The sequence below is a fragment of the Oryzias latipes genome, chromosome 20 (genome assembly GCF_002234675.1).
Source record: "Oryzias latipes chromosome 20, ASM223467v1".
NCBI classification, from domain to species: Eukaryota; Metazoa; Chordata; class Actinopteri; order Beloniformes; family Adrianichthyidae; genus Oryzias; species Oryzias latipes.
In genome coordinates, this window is record NC_019878.2 from 4,079,168 (window position 1) to 4,101,236 (window position 22,069).

At 43.7% G+C, this 22,069-nt stretch overlaps 1 protein-coding gene and 1 long non-coding RNA gene across 2 annotated transcripts; both read left to right on the forward strand.

Annotated features, from left to right (window-relative positions):
* The first annotated feature begins 1,883 nt into the window (after nt 1-1,883).
* Nucleotides 1,884-5,286, forward strand: LOC111946686. The gene is made up of 2 exons (XR_002872423.1): nt 1,884-2,844; nt 4,489-5,286. It is a non-coding gene; the product is annotated as an uncharacterized LOC111946686 (long non-coding RNA).
* A 2,108-nt stretch (nt 5,287-7,394) lies between these two features.
* rmc1 (regulator of MON1-CCZ1) lies at nt 7,395-20,908 on the forward strand. Its single transcript, XM_004080816.4, has 21 exons — nt 7,395-7,605; nt 8,595-8,671; nt 8,752-8,836; nt 9,302-9,358; nt 9,429-9,515; nt 10,788-10,928; nt 11,029-11,132; nt 11,208-11,297; nt 13,045-13,150; nt 13,223-13,331; nt 13,407-13,451; nt 13,522-13,575; nt 13,723-13,851; nt 15,809-15,915; nt 15,992-16,111; nt 17,773-17,850; nt 17,924-18,028; nt 19,092-19,160; nt 19,285-19,372; nt 19,440-19,577; nt 20,543-20,908. The coding sequence occupies exons 1-21, from the start codon at nt 7,507-7,509 to the stop codon at nt 20,620-20,622; spliced, it is 1,968 nt and encodes a 655-aa protein (XP_004080864.1). The 5' UTR covers nt 7,395-7,506; the 3' UTR covers nt 20,623-20,908.
* Nucleotides 20,909-22,069: the final 1,161 nt, after the last annotated feature.

Sequence of the window (22,069 nt, forward strand, 5' to 3'; positions counted from 1 at the left end):
ATTCAAATGAAACTGAATGAGGTTTCTGCAGCTCCCAGACCCGCTGCAGACGCCTGGGCCTGTGCTGCATCACTGGTGCTTCATCATTCTCCCCGGGTTTCTCTTCTCTGAGCAGGTAAACTTTTATTCAACTTTAAATGGAATGTTTGTGTCATATATTAGTTATGAAATTGCATGTGTCCATCCCATTGTTTATGGTTGGATTAGGGATGTTCTGGTCAAAGTGTGGATTCTAGCTCGTCTTTGTGAGAAAATGGACATAAAGGGACATTTGCTCCAAATATGTTCAAGCTCAAGTTTCTAACCTTCAGATTTCTCTGTTGCAGGTTAAACCCTGTCCTGTCTTCATTAGCCTTCAACCTTTTCCTTAAAAAAAAAAGGGCTCTGTCGAGTGCAGCGGCTCTCTGACACTGAAAAACAAAGGTTTTTGTAGGACAAACAGCCTTTAAGGTTGCAGCTTTAAAAAAAGTGCCTGAAATCAACTAGAACCCTAGAGAGCCCAAGAACAAGTCTCCTCTGGACCTGTAAAGTGAATTTGATGTTTTTTGGTTTATTCATTTTGGGATGTTGCAATTAACAGTTGTCAAAAAATTATAAAATAATAGAATGAAAATAGATATATTAACAAAACAAAAATAAACAAACAAACAGTAGCCAAATTTGACCCTGTGGGCTCTTCAGGGTTGATAACGGCTGGTATGGACCTACCTTGAATGTTTAACTTGTTTAGAGGCTTTCAGCTGATCGAGTGTTTATTTCCTGTGAGTGGAAACTCTGCACACATGTATGTATCTATGCCTTTGCTCTGCATTTACTGCATTTAGACATCTACAGATGACTAAAACTTGCATGGAGTTGATTTATTTTAGAACCTGCTGAATCCCTTTTGGTCATGGTATTGCTGGAGCCTATCCAGCCACAGCTGGTTGAAGGTGTACACACCCTGAACAGGTTGCCAGGCTGTTTCAGACACACACACTCCCCAATTAACCCACAAAGCATGTTTTTGGACTGTGGGAGGAAACCAGGGATCCTGGAAAACAGCCACACATGCACAGGGAGAACATGCAAACTGCACATGGAAAAGTCTCAGCAGGGATTTGAACCAGGGCCTTCTTGCTGTGAGTCAGGAGTGCTAACCACTACACCACTGTCTAGCCCTTCAATCAACTTACCTTTATTATTTTAATAAAGGTAAGTTTATTTTAAAATATCTTTATTATAGTTTTGTTTGAATTAGATTTTTTTAACCTTTGCTTTATTTGAACACAGTCAAACAAGCTTTACCATGATCTTGAGATGATTTAAATCTTGTTGTAATTTAACTACTTTTTGTTAATACCAACGTGAAATAAATACACTAAAATGTTAAAGTTTTTTTTTATCAAGTGAGTGTGTTCAACTAATTTAAACATGTGTAACTTTCTTATAATTCTCTGTCATTTATATTTTCTATTGAGCTTATTGTTTTGCATTTTGTGAAAAGCCATGACGTTAAGCTAAAATAGTAAAGTTGAGTTTCTCCTCCATCCCGGCCTGAAAGCTGGGGAGTGTGATGTTATTTATTGGACTGTAACCATGGAGCCGTTGCCAAGGAACGACCCATCGCCAACAAAAGGGTGGATTCATCCATTCATCCAGAGGAGAGCAACAGGAGAGGAGGAGGAGAGGCATCCCTGAGCCCGGCAGATCTGCAGAGTTTCAGTTAACAGGAGTTGACACAGTTGTTGTGGCTGAAACTTTACACACTCCACCTCCTCTTCCTCCCTCCTCCTCCTCCTCCTCTCTCTTCATTGGAGCGCTGTCGGGACAGGCAGGCAGGCAGTCACATGAAGCCAACACCTGTCGGCAGAGTGTGTCCTGGGGAGGTGGGGGTGGGGGGAGGGCTGCACATGCTGTTTCCCAGCCTGCTTCAAAAACACATGCTGTCCACCTCCAGCCAGTTCCTGCTGCAGGAAAGAGGCTGCAGTCGCAATAGGAGCAACAACACACCACGAGGAAGAGGAGGAGGAGGAGGAGGAGGATGGTGGTGGTGGAGCAGGCCGGGAGGGAGGAGGGGGAGAAAAACCGGTTTCCAATAGTGACGGATGATTTGTAGGTAACAGTTGTTTGCCTTGCAGCCTGAGGCCTGTTGAGGCTGCAGCAGCTCTGAGGCTGGGAGCTCAGACGGGTCCAAAAGGACCCGTCTGAGCTCCCAGCCTCAGAGCTGCTGCTGACCAGAGAGATGCGGCTTCACGGATGCAAACCTTCACCTGCAGCGTCGACCTGTTGGTTGTGGTTCTGCCTGAACTTTGTGCTCAGTTCCAGCCCCTCTGCAGCGCCCCCTGCTGCATGAAAACCGCAGAGGAACACCTGAACCACAAAAGTTCAGAAGACCCCAAAAGCATAACAGGACACTGAAACAAATGAAACAAATGAACTTTCCAGGGACGTGGAAAATGCCAAACAGCTAAAGGCAGTGAGAGAAAAGATGATCCGATTTCAGGACAAGAGGGAAAAACGGAGCTTCATACACGACCAGACTCAAAGCTCCAAACCGTCATGAACAAAGTCTGACAATGACGTCAACATTCAACGCGGATGATCAAAATAGCTTCAATGTAAATGAAGTGACAGACTGCAAAAAGGGAACCTTAAGAAAATAAAAAAGACTTGCAAGAAATAGAATCTTACCAATAAAGTTAAGGGGCTGGAAAACTCTTTAAAACCTGAAAAGTTTCAGGTTTCAACCTCCTGCATGTAGGGATCACTCAGCGACATCACATCCTGCAGCAGCAAAGAAATGAAGAATGTATTCAGTGTGATTAAAGGAACTGGTTTCACATCACTCCACTTTGTCTCCAGGTATGTCATCTAAATGAATGACTATTTTTAAATATGTATTTTGTGAAAATAATTTTATTGAATTTTCCCTTTTTATATAAATATTTGTTATAATTACAACTTATCTGCACATGTTTTTCATGCTTGATCTGCATGTTATGACCTTTGAAATACTGTTCTTGTCATCTATTTTCATGATCATTATGCGCTTCCTTTTTGTCCTGGGATTTATTGATACTTATGGGTTTACTAAAGACCTAAATTTGGTAGTAAAGTATAAATGACTGATCAGAAGTTAGGAACCAGATAGTATTTAGACAAAGAAAAGAAAATCTGAAAAAGTAAAGCAAAGCAGAGGTGGGATTATGTAGATTTGTTTCAATCGAATGAAAGCATTCTCACACATATTTAATAGTTTCTTTGTGTCGTGAACTAAATACAAACAGCTTACATGTTTAGTTATGATTAAGAGTAATATTTCATTTCATATTCGATCTGTGCCACATGAAAGGAAAAAATCGGAATTGGGTCACTTGAACCATGCAGTGGAAATGCGGCCTAAGTGAGGTTTGGTGCAGTGTGGTGCATGCTGTGGTTGTTATGTCAATGAGGGTCAGGTGTGTGGCATCCAGGAAGTACACGCTGGGGTTGCTGGGAGATGTAGTGCATTCAGTTCTCTGGAGATGGGTTCCACCGGTGACCAGAGGGGGAGACAGAGTTCTGACCTCTGACACTTGCAATATTTTTGTCTTTTTCTGGTTATTATTTAACAAAAGCATAAAATTAAATCTGTCTTTTGCCACTATGGCTTAGCTTGACCCAGAGATGTAATTTAGCATTTATCACAGTAGTTATTGTGGCATCCAGAAGACTGTAAACACCTGCTAATACCTTCTTTTGTCAGTTGACTCTCTGTCTTTTGCACTTCATGTCAGGTTTGTGGGTTTCTCATCTTCAGCTTTTCTGGACATCTTCACTCCATGTCGCCTGCAGAAAGTCTTATAAAGTTTTTTGGCTTTGGTTTCATGGCCTTCAGGGATTTGGCCTCTTCAGGGAGCAGCTGTCAGCGTTCACATGCATTTCAGCAGGAAGGGAAAATTCAGACACAATCCCAGTGTTTCCAGCAGAAAAGGGGTTTCCTGCAGGACTGCTTCAGCTCATGTCTGCTGCTTCAACGCAGAAAGGGAGGTGTTCTGTAGGTACATTAGTTTCTGCAGCAAAGCAGCTTGACTCTAAACCCTCCCATTGTTGGAGAGCCTGTTTGTTGCTTTTATGCCCTTTTCATTGTTCTATGTTGGACGAAGAGGCTTAATGAAGAGCAAATGTAGCCTGATGATGCTCAGCCCGTCCACAGAAACACGCTTCCACTATGCTGCAAGTGTCAATCTAAATGACAGCAATGAATAAAAAACCACTTTATAAGACAAAAGCCTATAAATGAGACAAATCCATCTGCAGCTTTTCCTGCTCTAGACCCATTCAGGTTTAGGTTTTGCCTTTTTGTTTTGAACAACCTGAACTTGAATTCCTCTGCTTTATTCCTCACAAACGCTGCTGTAGCACCACATCCATCTTGTTTCGCTTTCTGCTGCTCCATGAGACGTTGATGGAAAATTTCTTTGTGAGTGTGTGAATGACTGATGCGGAGCTGTAATTTGTTTGCAGGGAGTCTGGATTCTTCAGATGACAAACAGACGTGACGGGGTTAAAGTTGGGTTTGACTCCACCTTCAGGAATGTGCTGTGACGGCAAAGGTCCTCCCAAAAAGACAGGACCAAATACGTGTGCGCGCTCGCATGTGTGTGTGTGTGTCCTTCTGTGTGTGTGTGTGACCTGGACCAACCAGTTTGTGATGCTGATGCATCAGATCCTCCTGCTGTGATGTCAGATCACCTGTCAGGCGCGTTCATACTTGCAGGGACCGTCAGGTTGGCACAAACCTTTGAAAAAGTTTGGTTTGTTCTCCAGAAACAGACTTCAACAGAGAAGATGTTGACAGTTTGAGCTCAGTAATCCTTCCCTGATGACACAAAACAAGTCAAAATGTTAAACACATTTATGCTAAAGAGGAGAAATAGTCAGGCGAAATATGTTTTTCTTTTGCAGCTTTATGTCATCATTATATCATTTATAACATATAACATCATTTTTTAGAAATTCCAATGAACTACGTAATAAAAAAAAAATGCCAGTCACAAAAGTTTGTCAAAGAAGCTGTTGAAGGCTCTTTCTCCCCCTGCTGGTGGATGTTGTGAACTGCAGACGTTTCCAGGCCAACGTCACAGAGAGGAAGGATGCTCTTGGAATTAGTTTAACAATCATTTTGTGGCCCAGTTCAGCATTTTTATGCCATCTTAATTCTTTGTTCTATGTTCGTTTTTTCTCTTAAAATGTCTATAATTCATAACATTTAGAATATTTTTGAGCAGACTTAATTTTTTATTAAATTGATGTTAAAAATGACTTATTTTATGTTTCTTTGTTTCTTCTTTTTCAGGGTAAAATAAAGTCAATATCTTCCATTAAATGATCATTGTAAAATAAAAAAATGTAAAAAATAGTAAAATAGAAGCAGTCCATTTTAAATGCCGGCTCTCCTTCATTTTCACTCAGCAAAATGTTGAACTCTGAAGGAAAAATGTCAGGATAAAACAAAACGAAAACAAAAGCATCTTGGTGAAAAGTATTTTCTTTCATTTTAAACTGTAATAAAAAAAACAGTTTGGTCTCAGAAATAATTATTCATTTAGAACAGGTGAAAAACTGTATTTTTCCACCAAGTATCCTAAAATAAATACAAACATTTCTGTGAAAGCTTAAACTGGTAATCATTGTCTTCATCCTCTGATTAAATTAAGATCAAATTTCATAAAATTTTCTGTTTTACCAAAAGCAAAAGACAGTCATTTCAAATTAATGAAGAGAACGGCTGCAGCTTTTGTTTAAATGACATTGAGACCGTGGATCATTAATTTTTTAATTGTGGAGTCAAGAAAACATTTTGGGAAGAGTTTTGCTTTTGGTATTCATCCAAAAGTGCAATTCCAGTTCATTTAGATGTAAAAAATGGTTTATTCAGGGTGGTAATATCTATTTGACCAGAAATTATTGTTGTTAATGTCCTGATATTGCAAGGAAAGTATTATATTCGAAAAAATACATTTTTGAAGACCAAACCACTTTTAATTACTTTTCATAAAGAGCTCTGTTTTTATTTTCAGTCACTCAATTATATGAAAAAGAAGAATGGCTTTAATTACTTGGCTTTGTTAAGAAATATAAACTTAATAAGAACCCTTAACAAGTATTAAACTATAGGGATGGTAAATGTTCTTTTCTTCTATTTGTGTGCGTGTGTGTGTGTGTGTGTGTTATGTCTATTCTTTTACTTTTATGTTCTAATTATATTTTATGTTAGGCAATGGTGATTGTTAATGCTGCTTATGTAGATATTATTGTTCTATATATGACAACTCAATTCTTCATAAACTTTTTTGGGAAAAAGTCCTCTGAAATTTAAAATTGGCCCAACCTAATAATAGAAATAACGTACTGAGTCTACTGTCTGACCGTCTGGCTCTAAAATATTATCAACAAATAATTTGTTTATTGTTTTTTTTTAATTCCAACCTTTCTCCAACCTAAATATTAACTTTATTTTGCCACAGAATCCCTGTCATAGTCTGAAACAGAAATGAAGCTTAAAGTGCCTGAAAAACAAAATCTGTCATTCCTTATTTAAACTAGAAATATTTTGACCAACTGAACCATTTGATGCTGAGATAAATAATTCAATCAATAAATAATATTAAATGTAAATTGATCTGAAAAATTAGCACAGCAGCACCAACATATTTAACGTTTTTAGTCTGAAGAAATAGATAAAAACATTGGGCAGATTTTTTTTCTAAATGATGATTGTTTATTTATGATCTCATAAAGTACAGCTGTCAAAATGTCTACAGTAGTTGATAAAGAAAGCTGAGTAATCTAAAGGCACGAGATGATCCTGGTGTTGCACAATAGGCAGCTCTCCACGTGCGCGTTTCTCCTCGCAGCCTGAGCCCACTACCCCTCCCCTCTCCTGTCACACGAGACAGGAGCAGCTGCAGGGACGGCAGTTCACAGTTTCAGGCTGTTACAAACTCTGTCATATAACAGATAATAGGAAACCAATAGAGGCGCACATTTTTTCCAAGCACTGAGCCGCTGTCACCACCGCCCCCTTGAATTTGTGCCCCCCCCCCCAATTGCCTGTATTACCTGTGCCTAAAACAGCCACTACTGCGCGCCCCCCTGGCATCGCGCCGCCTCACTACTTGAGAAGCACTGCATTAACATGAATAAAACTTCCTGCCTGGTTGTTTTAAAACAAAACTACAAATTGTAAGACCAGAAAAAATGTTGGTGAATTTTGTTAATAGCACTATGTGGGAGTCAAGCGAATTGTAACTTTTGTATCTTAAGGTACACACAGGATCAGTTTTAGTCCAAAATGAAATGTAGTTTGATTTTTGCTGTTATGGATCAGACACACTTTTCATTAAGCTCCGCACGTGCTCTTGTTTTGAAGGTCAAAGCGGAAGCCACGTGGCATCTCCCGGAAGATCTGTGGTTCGCTTTGGGCTTTGGTGGTGAACTGAGTGAACAGCTGCAGCTACACCGAGCCTCAGGTGTGTGAGGATGGCGGAGGAGCATTACCTGGAGCTGAGCGAGAACCCGGTGCAGTTTGAGCATGCGTCCAGCGTCAACAACGTTTTCTTTGACGAGGCTAACAAACAGGTGAGCTAACAGGCTAGCATAACATAGATGCGCCTAGGCTAGCATACGAAGAAGCTACGCGGCTGTCAGGTTTTTCTGAGGAACTTTTAACCGGCTAACAGTGTTTTTCCAGACACTTTCAGATTTATAAAAGTAGCTTGAAGGAAAAAAACGTGGTTGGCTTCATAATGAATATCAATCAATTACGTCACATTAAACAATCTTGAGCTGGAAACGCGGTTTGTTAGATCAATTACGTCACAAAATCTAGTTGAGCTGAAAATAGTCATAAAAATTTAGTGACACTAGTCACTACTAGCAGTATACTGTAGAGCAGGGCTGGTATAGCTGAATTTTAAATTGATTTATTTTCATACATAGAATAATCAATAGTCAAATGATTGTTAGAATGTTAGACATGATCAAAGACACTGAAGTTTGCTTTAGAATCTTTATCTGAAAAGCTTCACAGAAACTCCTCAAACTGAAATCCAAATTTGAGTAAAGTTAAAAAATGGTACAAAACTATGATGTATACGTCTATCTGTCCTGTCAGCATCCAGACAGTTACAGTAGTCACTTCACAGAAAAAGATTCACGTGGTTTAGTTGTTTTTCAGGAATGTTATAAAGGCTAGTCTCTGTTTGTTTTGTGGGAAAACCCGAGTTCTGCTGCATTCTGACTCCCAGCAGTCTGTGATCATTACAGTGAAGTCATTAGTAGTTAATGAACAGAATAGATCACTGAAAAAGTAAAGAAAGCTGCTGAAACAATGGAAAGCAAAAACACTTTTGTTTAATGAATTCTCAACAAATATGGACTGGAATGAGACTTGTACTCTGTTGGTTGTGCAGCTGTAGATGCAGGAATGTCTCGTTTCCTGCTGGATGAATCCTGTAGAAGTGTTAGGGTTTAGAGGAGGTTCTGTCTTCATGTTTGCTGGAAGATGAAACGTCATGTTTGAGTCCTTCTGACTTCCACTCTTCTCCCGTCTCGTCGTCCTCCTGCAGGTGTTTGCGGTGCGCTCAGGTGGAGCCACAGGTGTGGTGGTCAAAGGCCCGGATGACAAGAGCAGCGTCGCCTTTAGGTGTGTCCCCTCCTTAAGAAACTTCAGCTTGATGAAAACTTGACCTTAACTGAAAACACTGTGTGTGCGTTGATGCACAGGATGGATGATAAGGGTGAGGTGAAGTGCATCAAGTTCTCCATTGGTAACAAGATCTTGGCTGTGCAGAGAACATCCAAGTCTGTGGTGAGTTTGGGGAGTTTCTCTTTGACACACACACTCACACACACACCCACACACACACACACACACACACACAACATGCACAAAGTGAGTATATTTGCACTACTGCTCTTGTGCATCAGGCTTCCAGAGTATTGATGATGAAGATGTGAATTTCTCAGGAACTACTGCCGCTCTGTCCTAGAAAACGACACAGGTTTTTGGATTTTGGCTAAAAATGTCATAATGATAATTAAAAGACCACTGGAAATGCTTTGACGATAGATTGTTCTGCTGGAAAACAGACGGTCAGGATAATAAGACCGAGGTTCTGCTGAACAGCTGATCAAGGCTTTGGAGGAAGAAACGTCAAATCTTTCCTTTTCAGTGGTTTCCAGCGTGTTTCTGTTTCTTGTGTCTTAGAATCGGTTTTAGTTCAAAACCCAGAAATCCTCTTACGGCTTCTGTAACTGCAGCTTCTGTTTGCAGGACTTCATCAACTTCATCCCGGATTATCCGCACACAGAGTTCACTCAGGAGTGTAAGGTGAGTGCGGCGGCTCCCCGAGAGTCTGCTGCAGGTGGAGGCGCCTCCTGACGTCTCTGCCGCTCCACAGACCAGGAACGCCAGCATCCTGGGCTTCTGCTGGACCAGCTGGAACGAGATCGTCTTCATCACGGACCAGGGAGTGGAGTTCTACCAGGTGACCCTCTTCTCCTCAGAGAGTTGAGGGAATCTTGGAACAACTGAATTTTCTGTCATTGAAATCAGTTTGTATAAATGGTTGATGTGGCTTCTGGTGAGACGCTTGTGTGTGAGCGCGGGTGAACTAACCGGCTCAGAGAATCAGGGCTTCTCAGAGAGCCTGGCGGCAGGACGAAAAACAACAACAAAGAAAGAAATAAAGGGATGCAGTAAAAACTGCTGAACATCAACAAGGACACCAGGGGGCGCTAAAGAGATTTATATTCTATCCTGACAGCAAAATGACTGGCAGAACTTTGCTAAAGGCAGCTGAAAGCGTCACCATCCACCCAGAAAAGTCTTTTTGCTGCAGCACTCACACTCATGGAGCACATAGGAACAACAGCGGCATTCATTATAATGATAGATTGGATTTAGTTGCTTATCCTGTTCCTGCTGTTCCTCCAACAGCGCAGCTGTTCCTGTTGGAGGAACAGCAGGAACAGCTGCCCTGTAGATCACTGCATGTTAGAACCCTCGCAGCAACAGGGAGAGGAAGGGGAGGCGCGTTGCTGAACGCCAACGGTCCCGCCCACAACTCAGAGGTGAATTTCTAATGAACTAGTCCTAGAAAGTCCTAGAAAACAACACAGGTTTTTTGATTTAGCCTAAAAATGGAATCATCAGAACGAAAAGACTAGTGGGAACATTTCTACAATAGATTAAGAGATGGTCAGAGTGGGACTTTGAAGCTAAAATGCGGAGTACCATTTGGATTTGATCCGGTGCTCAGCTAGTATTTTGAAAAGGTTCTGGTGGTTCAGAAAAGTCAGAACAATTTCTTCCTTAGACATCTCAGAGTGATGAAGCAGAGAGCACTGAATGTGGCTGAGATGCTTATTTCTCACAGTCTGCAGCGCCTCTGTTTTCACATACATCTCACCGCTCGTCGCCACCACAGCGGTCTTTTCCTGAGGCTCATGCACCTCATTTTAACCCATCAGGTCACTTTTGAGTGAAGCTCCGCCCACCCATACATCCTTACCCATTCTTATAAAGGCCTGCCCAGAAACACTGGAAAATGATTGACTAAAATACTTTGGTTCCAATACCAACTTTTGTTTTGGTACCCATCCCTACCTCTGACTGTCCTTTCAGTTGGGTCTGAATTCTTTCATCTCTGACAGAGAGGCTCCTCCTTTTCCCGCCGCGGCACACATCCCGCCCAGGAAACCAGGATGAGCGGATCGGACTGAGTTTAAGGGTTCTACCTGTTTGTTCTGCCGCTCAGGTGTTTCCTGACAAACGGAACCTGAAGCTGCTGAAGAGTCAGAGCATCAATGTGAACTGGTACCAGTACTGTCCAGAAACGGCCGTCATCCTGTTGTCCACCACAGTGCAGGGGAACGTGCTGCAGCCGCTGGCCTTCAAGGTGTGCTCCTCACCTGTGCTTCTGCTGTCACCCGAGTCCCTCGTGTTTCTAGTTCTCCTTGGAATGGTTGTCATGACGAAGCTGCTGCCCATCTTTCCAGAACGGAAATGTGTCCAAGATGTCAAAGTTTGAGATTGAGCTGCCGGTCATCCCCAAACCCGCCAAGCTGAGCCTGTCGGAGCGAGATGTTGCCATGGCGACCATGTGAGGCCCACACCGCCTCTGTCTGCCGTCATGCGGAGAGGCACAATTGTATGAACGCTGTTTGTGTTTGTGCAGTTACGGTCAGCTGTATGTCATGTACCTGAAGCATCACTCCAGGACGGCCAACAGTCCCGGCGCCGAGGTGGTTCTGTACCATTTACCCAGGTGAACACTCCTCCATGTCTGGGTCTCACTCCCTCGTTTATCGCTGCAGATATGATCTAAAAATTACCCATGATCGGAAAAGTGTGTGAAGTAGCGTGTTTTAAGGCTGTAAAACGCCTCATTGCCCGTTTGATCCTCGTTCTCTCACACAGACATGAACACTTTCACACTTTTCTCTCTTGTTTAAACTCTCAGTTAAAAGTTCAAACCTTCATAGAAAAAGTCCAGCATTATTGAAAACAAACATCTGATCACGATCCAAGACTTACACATTTTGTACAGCACAGAGGAGATGGATGGACATGTTCAACAGCCAATCAGAACACAGAGCTCTGTTTCTAGAAAACCCAAAAAAAACAAAAGCAAAATAGCCCAGAATAAAATCACAGCGAGACCACAAAAGGTGGACCACATTACACGAGGGAGCCCTGTGTATTATATGTGCACGTGTGATTGTGCACATTTGATTGTTCATGTGTAATTTTGTGTGATTGTGCATGTTTGATCTTGTAAGTGGGATAGTGTGCTTTTGATTGTGCATGTTTAACCGTGCACGTGTGATCGTGTGTGTGCATGTTTGATTTTGCACGTTTAATTGTGCACGTGTGTGATGGAGCGTGTGTGACATGTTTATGTGTGATGGAGCGTGTGTGTCCGTGTGTGAAGTGTGTTTGGCGTGTGTGATGGAGCATGTATAACGTGTGCGTCTGTATTTGTGCACGTGTGATTCAGCCTGTGTGAAGCGTGTTTGACGTGTTATGTAGTGTGTGTGATGTAGCGTGTGTGTTGGTGAATGTGTGATGTAGCGTGTGTGTTGGTGCATGTGTGATGGAGCGTGTGTGTTGGTGCGTGTGGGATGAAGCGTGTGTGTTGGTGCGGGTGTGATGGAGCGTGTGTGATGGAGCGTGTGTGATGAAGCGTGTGTGTTGGAGCGTGTGTGTTGGAGCGTGTGTGTTGGAGCGTGTGTGTTGGTGCACATGTGACGTGTGTGATGGAGCGTGTGTGTTGGTGCGTGTGTGATGGAGCGGGTGTGTTGGTGCGTGTGTGATGAAGCGTGTGTGTTGGTGCATGTGTGATGGAGCGTGTGTGTTGGTGCGTGTGGGATGAAGCGTGTGTGTTGGTGCGGGTGTGATGGAGCGTGTGTGTTGGTGCATGTGTGATGGAGCGTGTGTGATGAAGCGTGTGTGTTGGAGCGTGTGTGTTGGTGCATGTGTGTTGAAGCGTGTGTGTTGGTGCACATGTGACGTGTGTGATGTAGCATGTGTGATGTAGCGTGTGTGTTGGTGCATGTGTGACGTGTGCGTGTGTGATGTAGCGTGTGTGTTGGTGCACATGTGACGTGTGTGATGGAGCGTGTGTGATGGAGCATGTGTGGTGGCGCACATGTGACGTGTGATGTAGCGTGTGTGTTGGTGCATGTGTGACGTGTGCGTGTGTGATGTAGCGTGTGTGTTGGTGCATATGTGATGGAGCGTGTGTGTTGGTGCACGTGTGTGATGGAGCATGTGTGTGACGTGTTACGTAGCGTGTGTGTTGGTGCACGGGTGACGTGTGCGTGTGTGATGGAGCGTGTTTGTTTGTGCATATGTGATGGAGCGTTTGTGTAAGTGCACGTGTGTGATGGAGCACGTGTGTGACATGTTATGTAGCGTGTGTGTTGGTGCACGTGTGTGATGGAGCATGTGTGTGACGTGTTATGTAGCGTGTGTGTTGCTGCACGTGTGACGTGTGCGTGTCGTGGCTGCAGGGAGGGTCCGTGTAAGAAGAGTCACGTGCTGAAGCTGAACACCACGGGGAAGTTTGCTCTGAACATCGTGGATAACCTGGTGGTGGTTCATCACCAGAGCTCTCAGGTGAGCGAGCGCCTGCCCCGCCTCTTACCTGTGATGTCATTCGTGAACCGACCACATGCGTGTCGCCGTCAGACGTCGCTGATCTTCGACATCCGACTGAAGGAGCCGGACTGCTCGGTCAACACCCAGCAGCCGGTGCTGCCGGCCCGCTCCATCCACCCGTACAGGATCCCTCTGTCAGGTGTGGCCTCTCACCTGTGTGGGTTTGGCGAGCCAGCGCCGTGCACGCCCCCTGACCTCTGATGTTTGTGTCCAGGCTCGGCGGTTGTCCCCTCACAGCCTCCGGTGCCGTGTCAGCTCTGTATCCTTGAACCCGTCTGGGTCTGGCTCTGCACATTCGCTGGTGCTCGTTTTCCTTAGCCCCGCCCCAGACTCCTCCTCCTGGAGCGTCTTTCAGCCTGACATCATCATCAGCGCCAGTGAGGGTGAGCATGTGACAAAACTGTCTTCATTCCTTTCCTCTTTTCCTTCACAAAGATGGGAGGATTCTGGAAATCAGGAGAAAAAGATTCATCAGCTTGACCAGCAGGAGGCGCTGTTGTGACGGTTCTGCTTGTGTGTGTCTGCATCAGGTTACCTGTGGTACCTGCAGGTGAAGCTTCCTCCAACCGTCAAGCTGCTGCAGGACAAAGGGAAGCTGATGGACTTCCTGCTGCGGCGAAGAGACTGCAAGATGGTGATCCTGTCCGTGTGCTCCCAGAGTGAGTCTGAGGGGGGGCAGAGACGGGTGGCTTCGAGGTTGGTGGGGGTGAAGGCTGGTTGGTTGTTTCATGAAACTTTAAGGCTCCAGCAGCCTCTCCTCTTCTAAAAACCTGCATCTGATCATTCTGAGGTCCAACAAACGAATGCTTAAGCTCCTCCTCCTGCCTCAGACAGAGCAGATCTCCTGCAGCTCCTCTCCATTGCAGATGTTCTTCTGTTTCAGACGTTCCTGTTTGTCAAAAAGTACATTTGAAGATAAAAATATCAGTTTCAAAGTGTCAGGATGCAGTGAAAAAGTTCCGTATCCAAACTTTTGTGCTTATATTTATGAAGAAGCTGAGGAATGATCAGCCGTGCTCCTCACCTTGATCTGTGCTCATTGTTCCTGTTAGGCTTCAGCACCACTGTGACTGAAGAAAGTCCTGCTCTGAACGCAGCTGTTCCACCTCCATACAGCAGGTGGCAGTATACACTCCACTGATGGCTTTAACATCAGGGCGCTTGTTGATGTTCTTGTGGCATTTTTCTGATGATGGAAAACAAAGATTTGGAAAATTAAACTTAAAAATGCATTTCTAAGTATTTCTTTATTCAAATGGTTGTCAATCAGGAGCAGATGGAAAAAAAACGTAGTTTGAAAAAGATCGTATTTGTAAAGTAGAGAATATTGTGGGCGGGTCACAGGCTTCCTGCTCTGCTCCATTCTGATGCGTCCACAAATAGATCCTCGCATCGGCGATTCTACACGGAATCAATCCCCAGGCCAGGGAGCCCCCCAACCCCATTAGAGTCAAAACTGGATTTTGTTTGTCCGTGTCAACTTGATGTTAATATATAATGCATCGATCTCTACCTCTGAGAGAAAAAAAAATCAGCTCATGGTTGCTGGTTTCAATCCTATGATTGACACATTTCTAGTTAAGGTTTTGTCACCGTAGAGGTTTAGTAAATCTTAAAAATTCATCTTTCAAACTTCCTACACATGTATTCCAGTGTCTAGTTATAGAACCCAACATGATGGAAAGAAATAAAAAATATACTTCATACATGCAGAAAAAAATGAACCCACTTAAACGGAAAATCTCCATGTAACTGGTTTAAAGGAAATGTTGAAAATGTTTATTGAAAATGTTTAGGCTCCCACCATTATTAAAGTAATGACTAATCTGAAGTTATTTGCCCTGTTAGCACCTTATGGCAGCGGCAGCAGCAGCATCATCCTGTATAACCATCACAGCTTATTCAACATCTAATGATTCAATAAAAGCTCAGTGTAACAGCAGACACACGAGCCATGACGGGCTAAGGGTTACCACTAATGTTACAAGGAAAGGTAGAGTTTTAAAAGAAAAAGCATAAAAATAACCAATGATGTCTGTTGCAACATTGAGGCCTACTTTCGTTTTACTCACCGACCACATCGTTGTGCCAGGACTAGCAAACCTGCACTAGAAAGTTAGCACTAGAAAACACTAGCCGTGCAAATCTGACGCCTCCTTTGAATTGGCGCCCTGGACAACTGCCCCTACTGCCCGTTCCTAAAACTGCTGCTGGATCCACGTACGTCTTTTTCCTCGTCTGAGCTGGCATCTGGCCCTCAGCACAGAACCGAGCTCAAAAGGTCACGGCCGCCTGGTGTGAGTGAACCGTACCCAGCATCTTCTGCTCGTTCTCACATCTGGAGCTGTTTGTGGGTTCAGTTTGCTGAACGTCCTCCGTCCATGAGGTGGTGTGTTCAGACCTCAGACCAACTGGACCAAGCTTTTGTTGCAACCGGGATGAAGATCGGCTTCTGCCACAGAACTCACTCCTGCCCCCCACCCCAAACATCAGCTCCAGAATATTCCTGCGTCCTTCACAGAACTCTGTTCGGTTCTGTTCTGGCAGTGAAATGAGCTGAAATGAGTCCTCCCATCCTAGAAACATCAGCTGAAGTGTCTGTTTCTGCTGTTTCAGTTCTGGAGGGCAGCGAGAAGGCGGAGCTTCCTGTGGTGGCGACTGTCTTCGACAAACTCAACCAGGTGTACAAAGAGTACCTGGAGGCGGAGCAGAGCTACGCGGCGGTGAGGGCAGAGACGGGCACGCTCAGGGCCAAACGCCAACATCTCGCTCATGAAGCGGACCTCTCTGTGTCTGCAGGCCGTGGAGTCGGGCCCCAGTCGAGGTGCCGCCACCCAGAAACGGCCGGTCAGGACTCAGGCGGTCATTGACCAATCAGACATGTACACCCATGTGCTGTCATCGTTCTCTGAGAGGAAGGTACACAAACCAGAGTCTAAACACGAGCGGCGCCACACAGACGCCAGTTCAGTAGGGAACAGGGTTTAGTTTCTCTGTTAAACTCAGTCGCAGAGCAGCCTCAGCCCAAATGTCATCTAGACCACCACGACGCACCGCCACGACGCACCGCCACGACGCACCGCCACGACGCACCGCCACGACGCACCGCCACTACGCACCGCCACTACGCACCGCCACTACACAGCCCTGGTGTAGGTACCATAACCATCCGGCCTGCAACAACCGTTCGGGGTCCTTTGACTAGTGCTGACGTCACATTTTGTGATTGGCTGTCCGTTGGTCCGATGACGTGTCCGATAGGGATTGGTCTGGACAAATTACGACACCACCATAGAAGAAGATACGCGGTCGGTTGTAAACAAACAAAGCTCTGACACAGAGCGAGATTATCTTCTAAACGTGCTTTTAGTATTGTCATGATTATTATTAAGTGCTTTTGCAGTGGAATGGACTGCAGTCCGAACCCTTCTCCGGACCGCACACCGTAACAAAGCACCTTCCCTGCCTGCGAGGATCCAGCTGCTCTGATCAGAGACGCGGTTCGCTTGTGTGGAGCAGCCGGATCATCTTTTTACTAAGTGGGTTATGGCAAAATCTCTCTATAAACACTAAGAATGTCAGACACAACTTTCCTTCTGTGTTACAAAAGGAAATGTGAAATGACGGTATGTAGAGCCCGAGCAGATCTCCACGCTACATAGTTTGTCCAATTGGGGCTACCGTAGTGTGACGTTATCCTCAGTCGAAAGGACCCCGAAAGGTTATTGCAGGTTATGGTACCTACACCGTTACACACCGCTACCACACACGTACCATTATAAAATCATTTCAAAATAAGATAAATTGATATTGAAAGATACCATCTGGATTGAGTCATGGTAGGTTTATTTTAATATAAAATAAAAACCACCAAGTACATCACAGCAGAAAACATGTGATGTCAGCAAAAACATATCAGTCCATCATTCCAGTCCAATGTGTGGAAACACTTTAAATTTAGCAAAGTCCTGTGACCATCAAGTGTCTAGAATGTTCTAAGAATGTTCCCTTTGGATTCTTAGGCTGTGGAAAAACAACAGTGGTGAACTTTAGGAAACTAACATGTGAATGGATTTGACATTCATTCTAGTTTACTTGGTCGTTTGGACACAGATTTAATTTCCACTTGATGATCTGGAAGAAATCCAAGAATCTGGAGAACTTCACTGTTCAGTAGCAGGAATTTCTGTCTGAGTCTCACTGCTGGAAGTTTTGGATAAAGATGATCTGAATCCATTTGAGGTCAGTCAATCGGATCGATCAGAAGAAACCAAAATCAACAATGAATCATATCAACAACCACAAGTTATGATGTGAATCGATTCATTATTAAAAATGTATCGTTACCCCCCCTAGTTCGAAGATATCTGGGAGGGACTGTATAGTGTAGGCCGCCCCCTAGTGGCTGGTTGATGAACTGAGCTGGATAAACTAACCGTGTTTAAAGCAGCTTTAGTCTGGAACAAAGACAACAAAAGACTAAACATCTTCCACTTGGACCAAAACCTTCAGTTCTGTTCTGTAGGAAGCTGATCAGAACCAGGTTCTGTTCTTTTCTAACACACTGGTGTTTCCTGCAGGGCGTGTCCCATAAATTCATCATTGCTGTGCTGATGGAGTACATCCGCTCCTTGAACCAGTACCAGATCACGGTCCAGGTAAGGCTGAGGCTTTGGGCTCTACGGTTCCTGTGGGCGCTGCTCTGTAATGACTCCTCCCACTTCCTGTCAGCATTACCTGTACGAGCTGGTCATCAAGACGCTGGTCCAGCACAACCTCTTCTACATGCTGCACCAGTTCCTGCAGTACCACGTCCTCAACGACTCCAAGCCGCTGGTGGGTTCACGACCCGCCCTCACCGTTCACAGACCCGTTTGGGGTCCCAGCAGACATCAAGCAAAAGACCTTTTCCTTTTTCACAAACTTACTCTTAAATTCAAAAAGTAAACGTTTATTTTTATAGCAAATTCCTCAGAATCACCGAGAGCTTCACAACAGTGACATCAGGAAATGAGAACAAACCTCTCATTCATGGAAAACAAAGATTCTCAGGAAAAGACGCTTTATTACCAACAAAAAGATCTTCTGAATCAAAGCAATCTGTATTTTAAAAACAGAGTTGATCAAAGGGGCGGAGCCATCCAAGGATGAGGGTCATCGGCTTGAAAGGCCAGAACTCCTCTGCTTTATAGCGAGTTTTGGGAATAGTTAGAAGTTTTTGGTTTGCAGACCTCAAAGGATGAGATAAAGAGCAAGGGGTTCAAAGGTCATCAATGTGTGCAGGTGTTTTTCTGTGCAAGGCTCTGAAAAATAGACAAATATGAAATCCATTCTAAAAATAGACCAAAAGAGGACAGTAGAGGAGTTGTAACAACTTTGCCTTGCAGCAAAAAGATTAGTTGAAGTTTTTTTTTTTTTAACTTCAACTTTTTCAACCAAGTTAGCCTGAAAGACCCAGAAAATCCAACCTCTTTCCATTGCTACGGTTAAATATTATGAACATGATCATGAATGTAGGTGAAATATTTTAACAGGATAAATAAAAATGTTTGAGATTACAGGAGAAAAATAGTCTTAAAGCTGCTGTCAAAAATGACATTTGCTCCTGAGGTGAACTTTCTGAAAAAGAATCTAGCTCTAAAATAAAAAAACTACAGGAAAAGTCCCAAACTGTTTTCCAAAACTCTTCTGTCTTTACAGCTTTGTTAGCATAAAACTTTTCTGAGCCTTTGTTATGTTTTCCAGTAAAAATCGGTTTCATGATGTTGTTATGCTGCAGAACAATCGGACCCGCCTCCTCAGGACAATTCTTCTGTGAGCGCCACGGATCCAGAAGCGCTCTGGATCAGGAGCTCCTGAACGGCTTCCTGCTGACGCTCTTTCTGTTTGCTGCTCTCAGGCCTGCCTGCTGCTGTCTCTGGAGGGAACCTATCCACCGGCCCACCAGCTGTCTCTGGACATGCTGAAGGTAACAGATACACACACACACACACACATACACACATACGCGCACATGCACTCGCACGCACGCACAGAAGGAGTGTCTGCAGAGGAAACCTCAGTGAGACAGGCCTTGGTCACCGTGTTTGCAGCGTCTTTCCACGGCCAACGATGAGATCGTGGAGGTTCTGCTGTCCAAGCAGCAGGTTCTTGGAGCCCTCCGGTTCATCCGCAGCGTCGGTGAGTTCTCCTCTGCAGAACTGAAACAGGTCTGGTGTTCCGGGTCTGATGTGCGTGTGTCAACCAGGAGCCCACGACAATGTGTCGGCCCGGAAGTTTCTGGATGCGGCCCGGCAGACAGGAGACCAGATGCTGTTCTACACCGTGTTCCGGTCCTTCCAGCAGCGGAACCAGCGACTTCGAGGAAGCCCCGCCTTTAACCCAGGTACATTTTAGGCTAATTTTACAAACCAATCAAAATGAAGCAGAGGTGACCTTCATCTTACAGATGTGACTAAAAAGACATAAAACTTTCAGCTCAGAGGAAAAACGGAACCACAAAAATCCTAATTAGTTCTGGTTCTGGTCTGAGTCCATTCTTCCACCTAAAGCTTAGCTCTTTAGGAACGGTCACTCTTCCCAAACACAAGATAACAAAAATGTCTTAAATCACTGAAGACCTAGAGAAACTTGAAACATAAAATGTAGTAACCACATTTCATTTTCTACTTTTACATATACAGCATATATATATATATATATATACATATACATACATACATACATACATACATACATACATACATACATACATACATACATACATACATACATACATACATACATACATACATACATACATACATACATACATACATACATACATACATACATACATACATACATACATACATACATACATACATACATACATACATACATACATACATACATACATACATACATAAATATCTTACATGTACAACCAAGACCTATGGGATCAATAAAGTATTTCTGATTCTGATACAACACTATAAAGTTCAGAGTTCTGTATTTGACCCACAAGAAGGATGTGCAGGTTAACGGCAGAGCTCTAAGAACAGAACCCTGAGGAACTCCCCTCACACAGAGAAGGTGAAATGTATTGATATAAATGGTTGTACTTGGACAGCCCTTTACTACTATTGAAGGCCCAAAGTGCTTTACAGTGACAGTCTGTTTCATCCGTTCACACACACTCCGCCGTCTAACACTGCAGCCAACCGATAACCACCAGGACCAATACGGGTTCAGCATTTAATATGTCACGATATGTGTTCTGCTTTATGGCAACAATAGAAAAGGATGTAAAAGCGGTCCTGTTTGACTCTGGGTCAGTGTGCTGTGACGGACGGACGGGCTGTGTTTCAGGAGAGCACTGTGAGGAGCACGTGACCCACTTCAAGCAGCTGTTTGGGGAGCAGGCGATGATGAAGGCCTCCACCGTGTGAAGCTTCAGCGCCTGGAGGTCTCTGAGGCTCCGCCCCCTCCCAAACAACAAACCTGTTCTGTTGGTTTCAGCAGAATCTGTCCAGCTGAAGTCTCCTGGAAGATGGGTCTGCAAGCCCCGCCCACCAGTGGTGACATCACAGACAAGTGCACTGATACGATGAAGATGGTTCTGTTGGTCCAAAGTGTTGATTTTGTAAAATAAAGAGATGTTTTTTTAATGAACTGCTTTCAGAAACTGCAAACACAAACTTCCTGATTAAATGATTAAATCTCTTCCTTAAGAAATGGTGAAAATTTCTTGAACTGATGTTCACCTGAGTCCGCCGACAGTGGAAGGAAAAAGTATTGGATCCTTTTGCTGATTTAGCAGTTTTGTCTACTTCAAAAGAAATGGTCGTTCGAGTTCATTTGAACATTGAACCTCTCTACCTTTATCATGGTAGGGAGAAAACATCAATGCAAGGGTGAGGTCATCTAAGAGGGTTACGAAGACACGTGCAGAACCACCTGAAGTTTGTCAAAGAGCATCTTCATGATTTAGAGAATGATTGGGAGAATTTGCTGTGGTTAGATGAGACCAAAACTGAGCTCTTTAGCATCAACTCAACCCATTATGTTTTGAGGAAGAGAAATGCTGCCTATGACCGCAAGAACACCCTCCCTCACTGTCAAGCATGGAGGTGGAAGCATTATGCTTTAGGGGTTTTTTCCGCACAGGGCTACTTCGCTGTGTGGATGGGAGGATGGGCGGAGCCATGTACCAGATACATGTGGGGACCTCCTTTCATCCACCAGGCTGTACATTGGTCATGGATGTGTCTTCCAACGGGAAGTTTACCAAAAACAGCCAAAGAACAGGAAGATAATCAAGGTCATGGAGTGGTCCAGCCAGTCTCTGGACCTCAGTCCAGAAAACCTCTGGAAAGAGCTGAAGCTCAGTTTCCAAGTAACAGCCACCAAATCTGGATGATTCAGAAATCCTTTGGAAAGAAGAGTGGACGGGAATTCATCCTGATATGAGCAAAAATCTGCTCATCATAACAAGCCACTAATAAGGGTTCTGCCACATAAATTTCTTTATTTAATAAGAATCTCATTTTTGATAATTTTTCATAATAATTTTAGTAATATTTTTAATTATCTAATAAAAATGTAATTTGTGATGTCCTTTATATTGATGTTATATTATATCGATTATTTCTGAATGTCGTGTTGCTGCCACAGAAATGAAATTTCCCCATTGTGGGATTAATAAAGTCATCTATCACAAAGAACCAAGTCTTTCCAGAAAAAGAATTCAAATACTTATTTTCCTCTGTAACCCTTGTGCTATCCTGGGAACTGTAACATTGGGAGTTGGGTCATCTAGACCCACTAGACAGTGCTCTGAACCTTTTTTCTTCAATGATTTGTGATCTTCACTGGTGTCCATGGATTACATGAAAT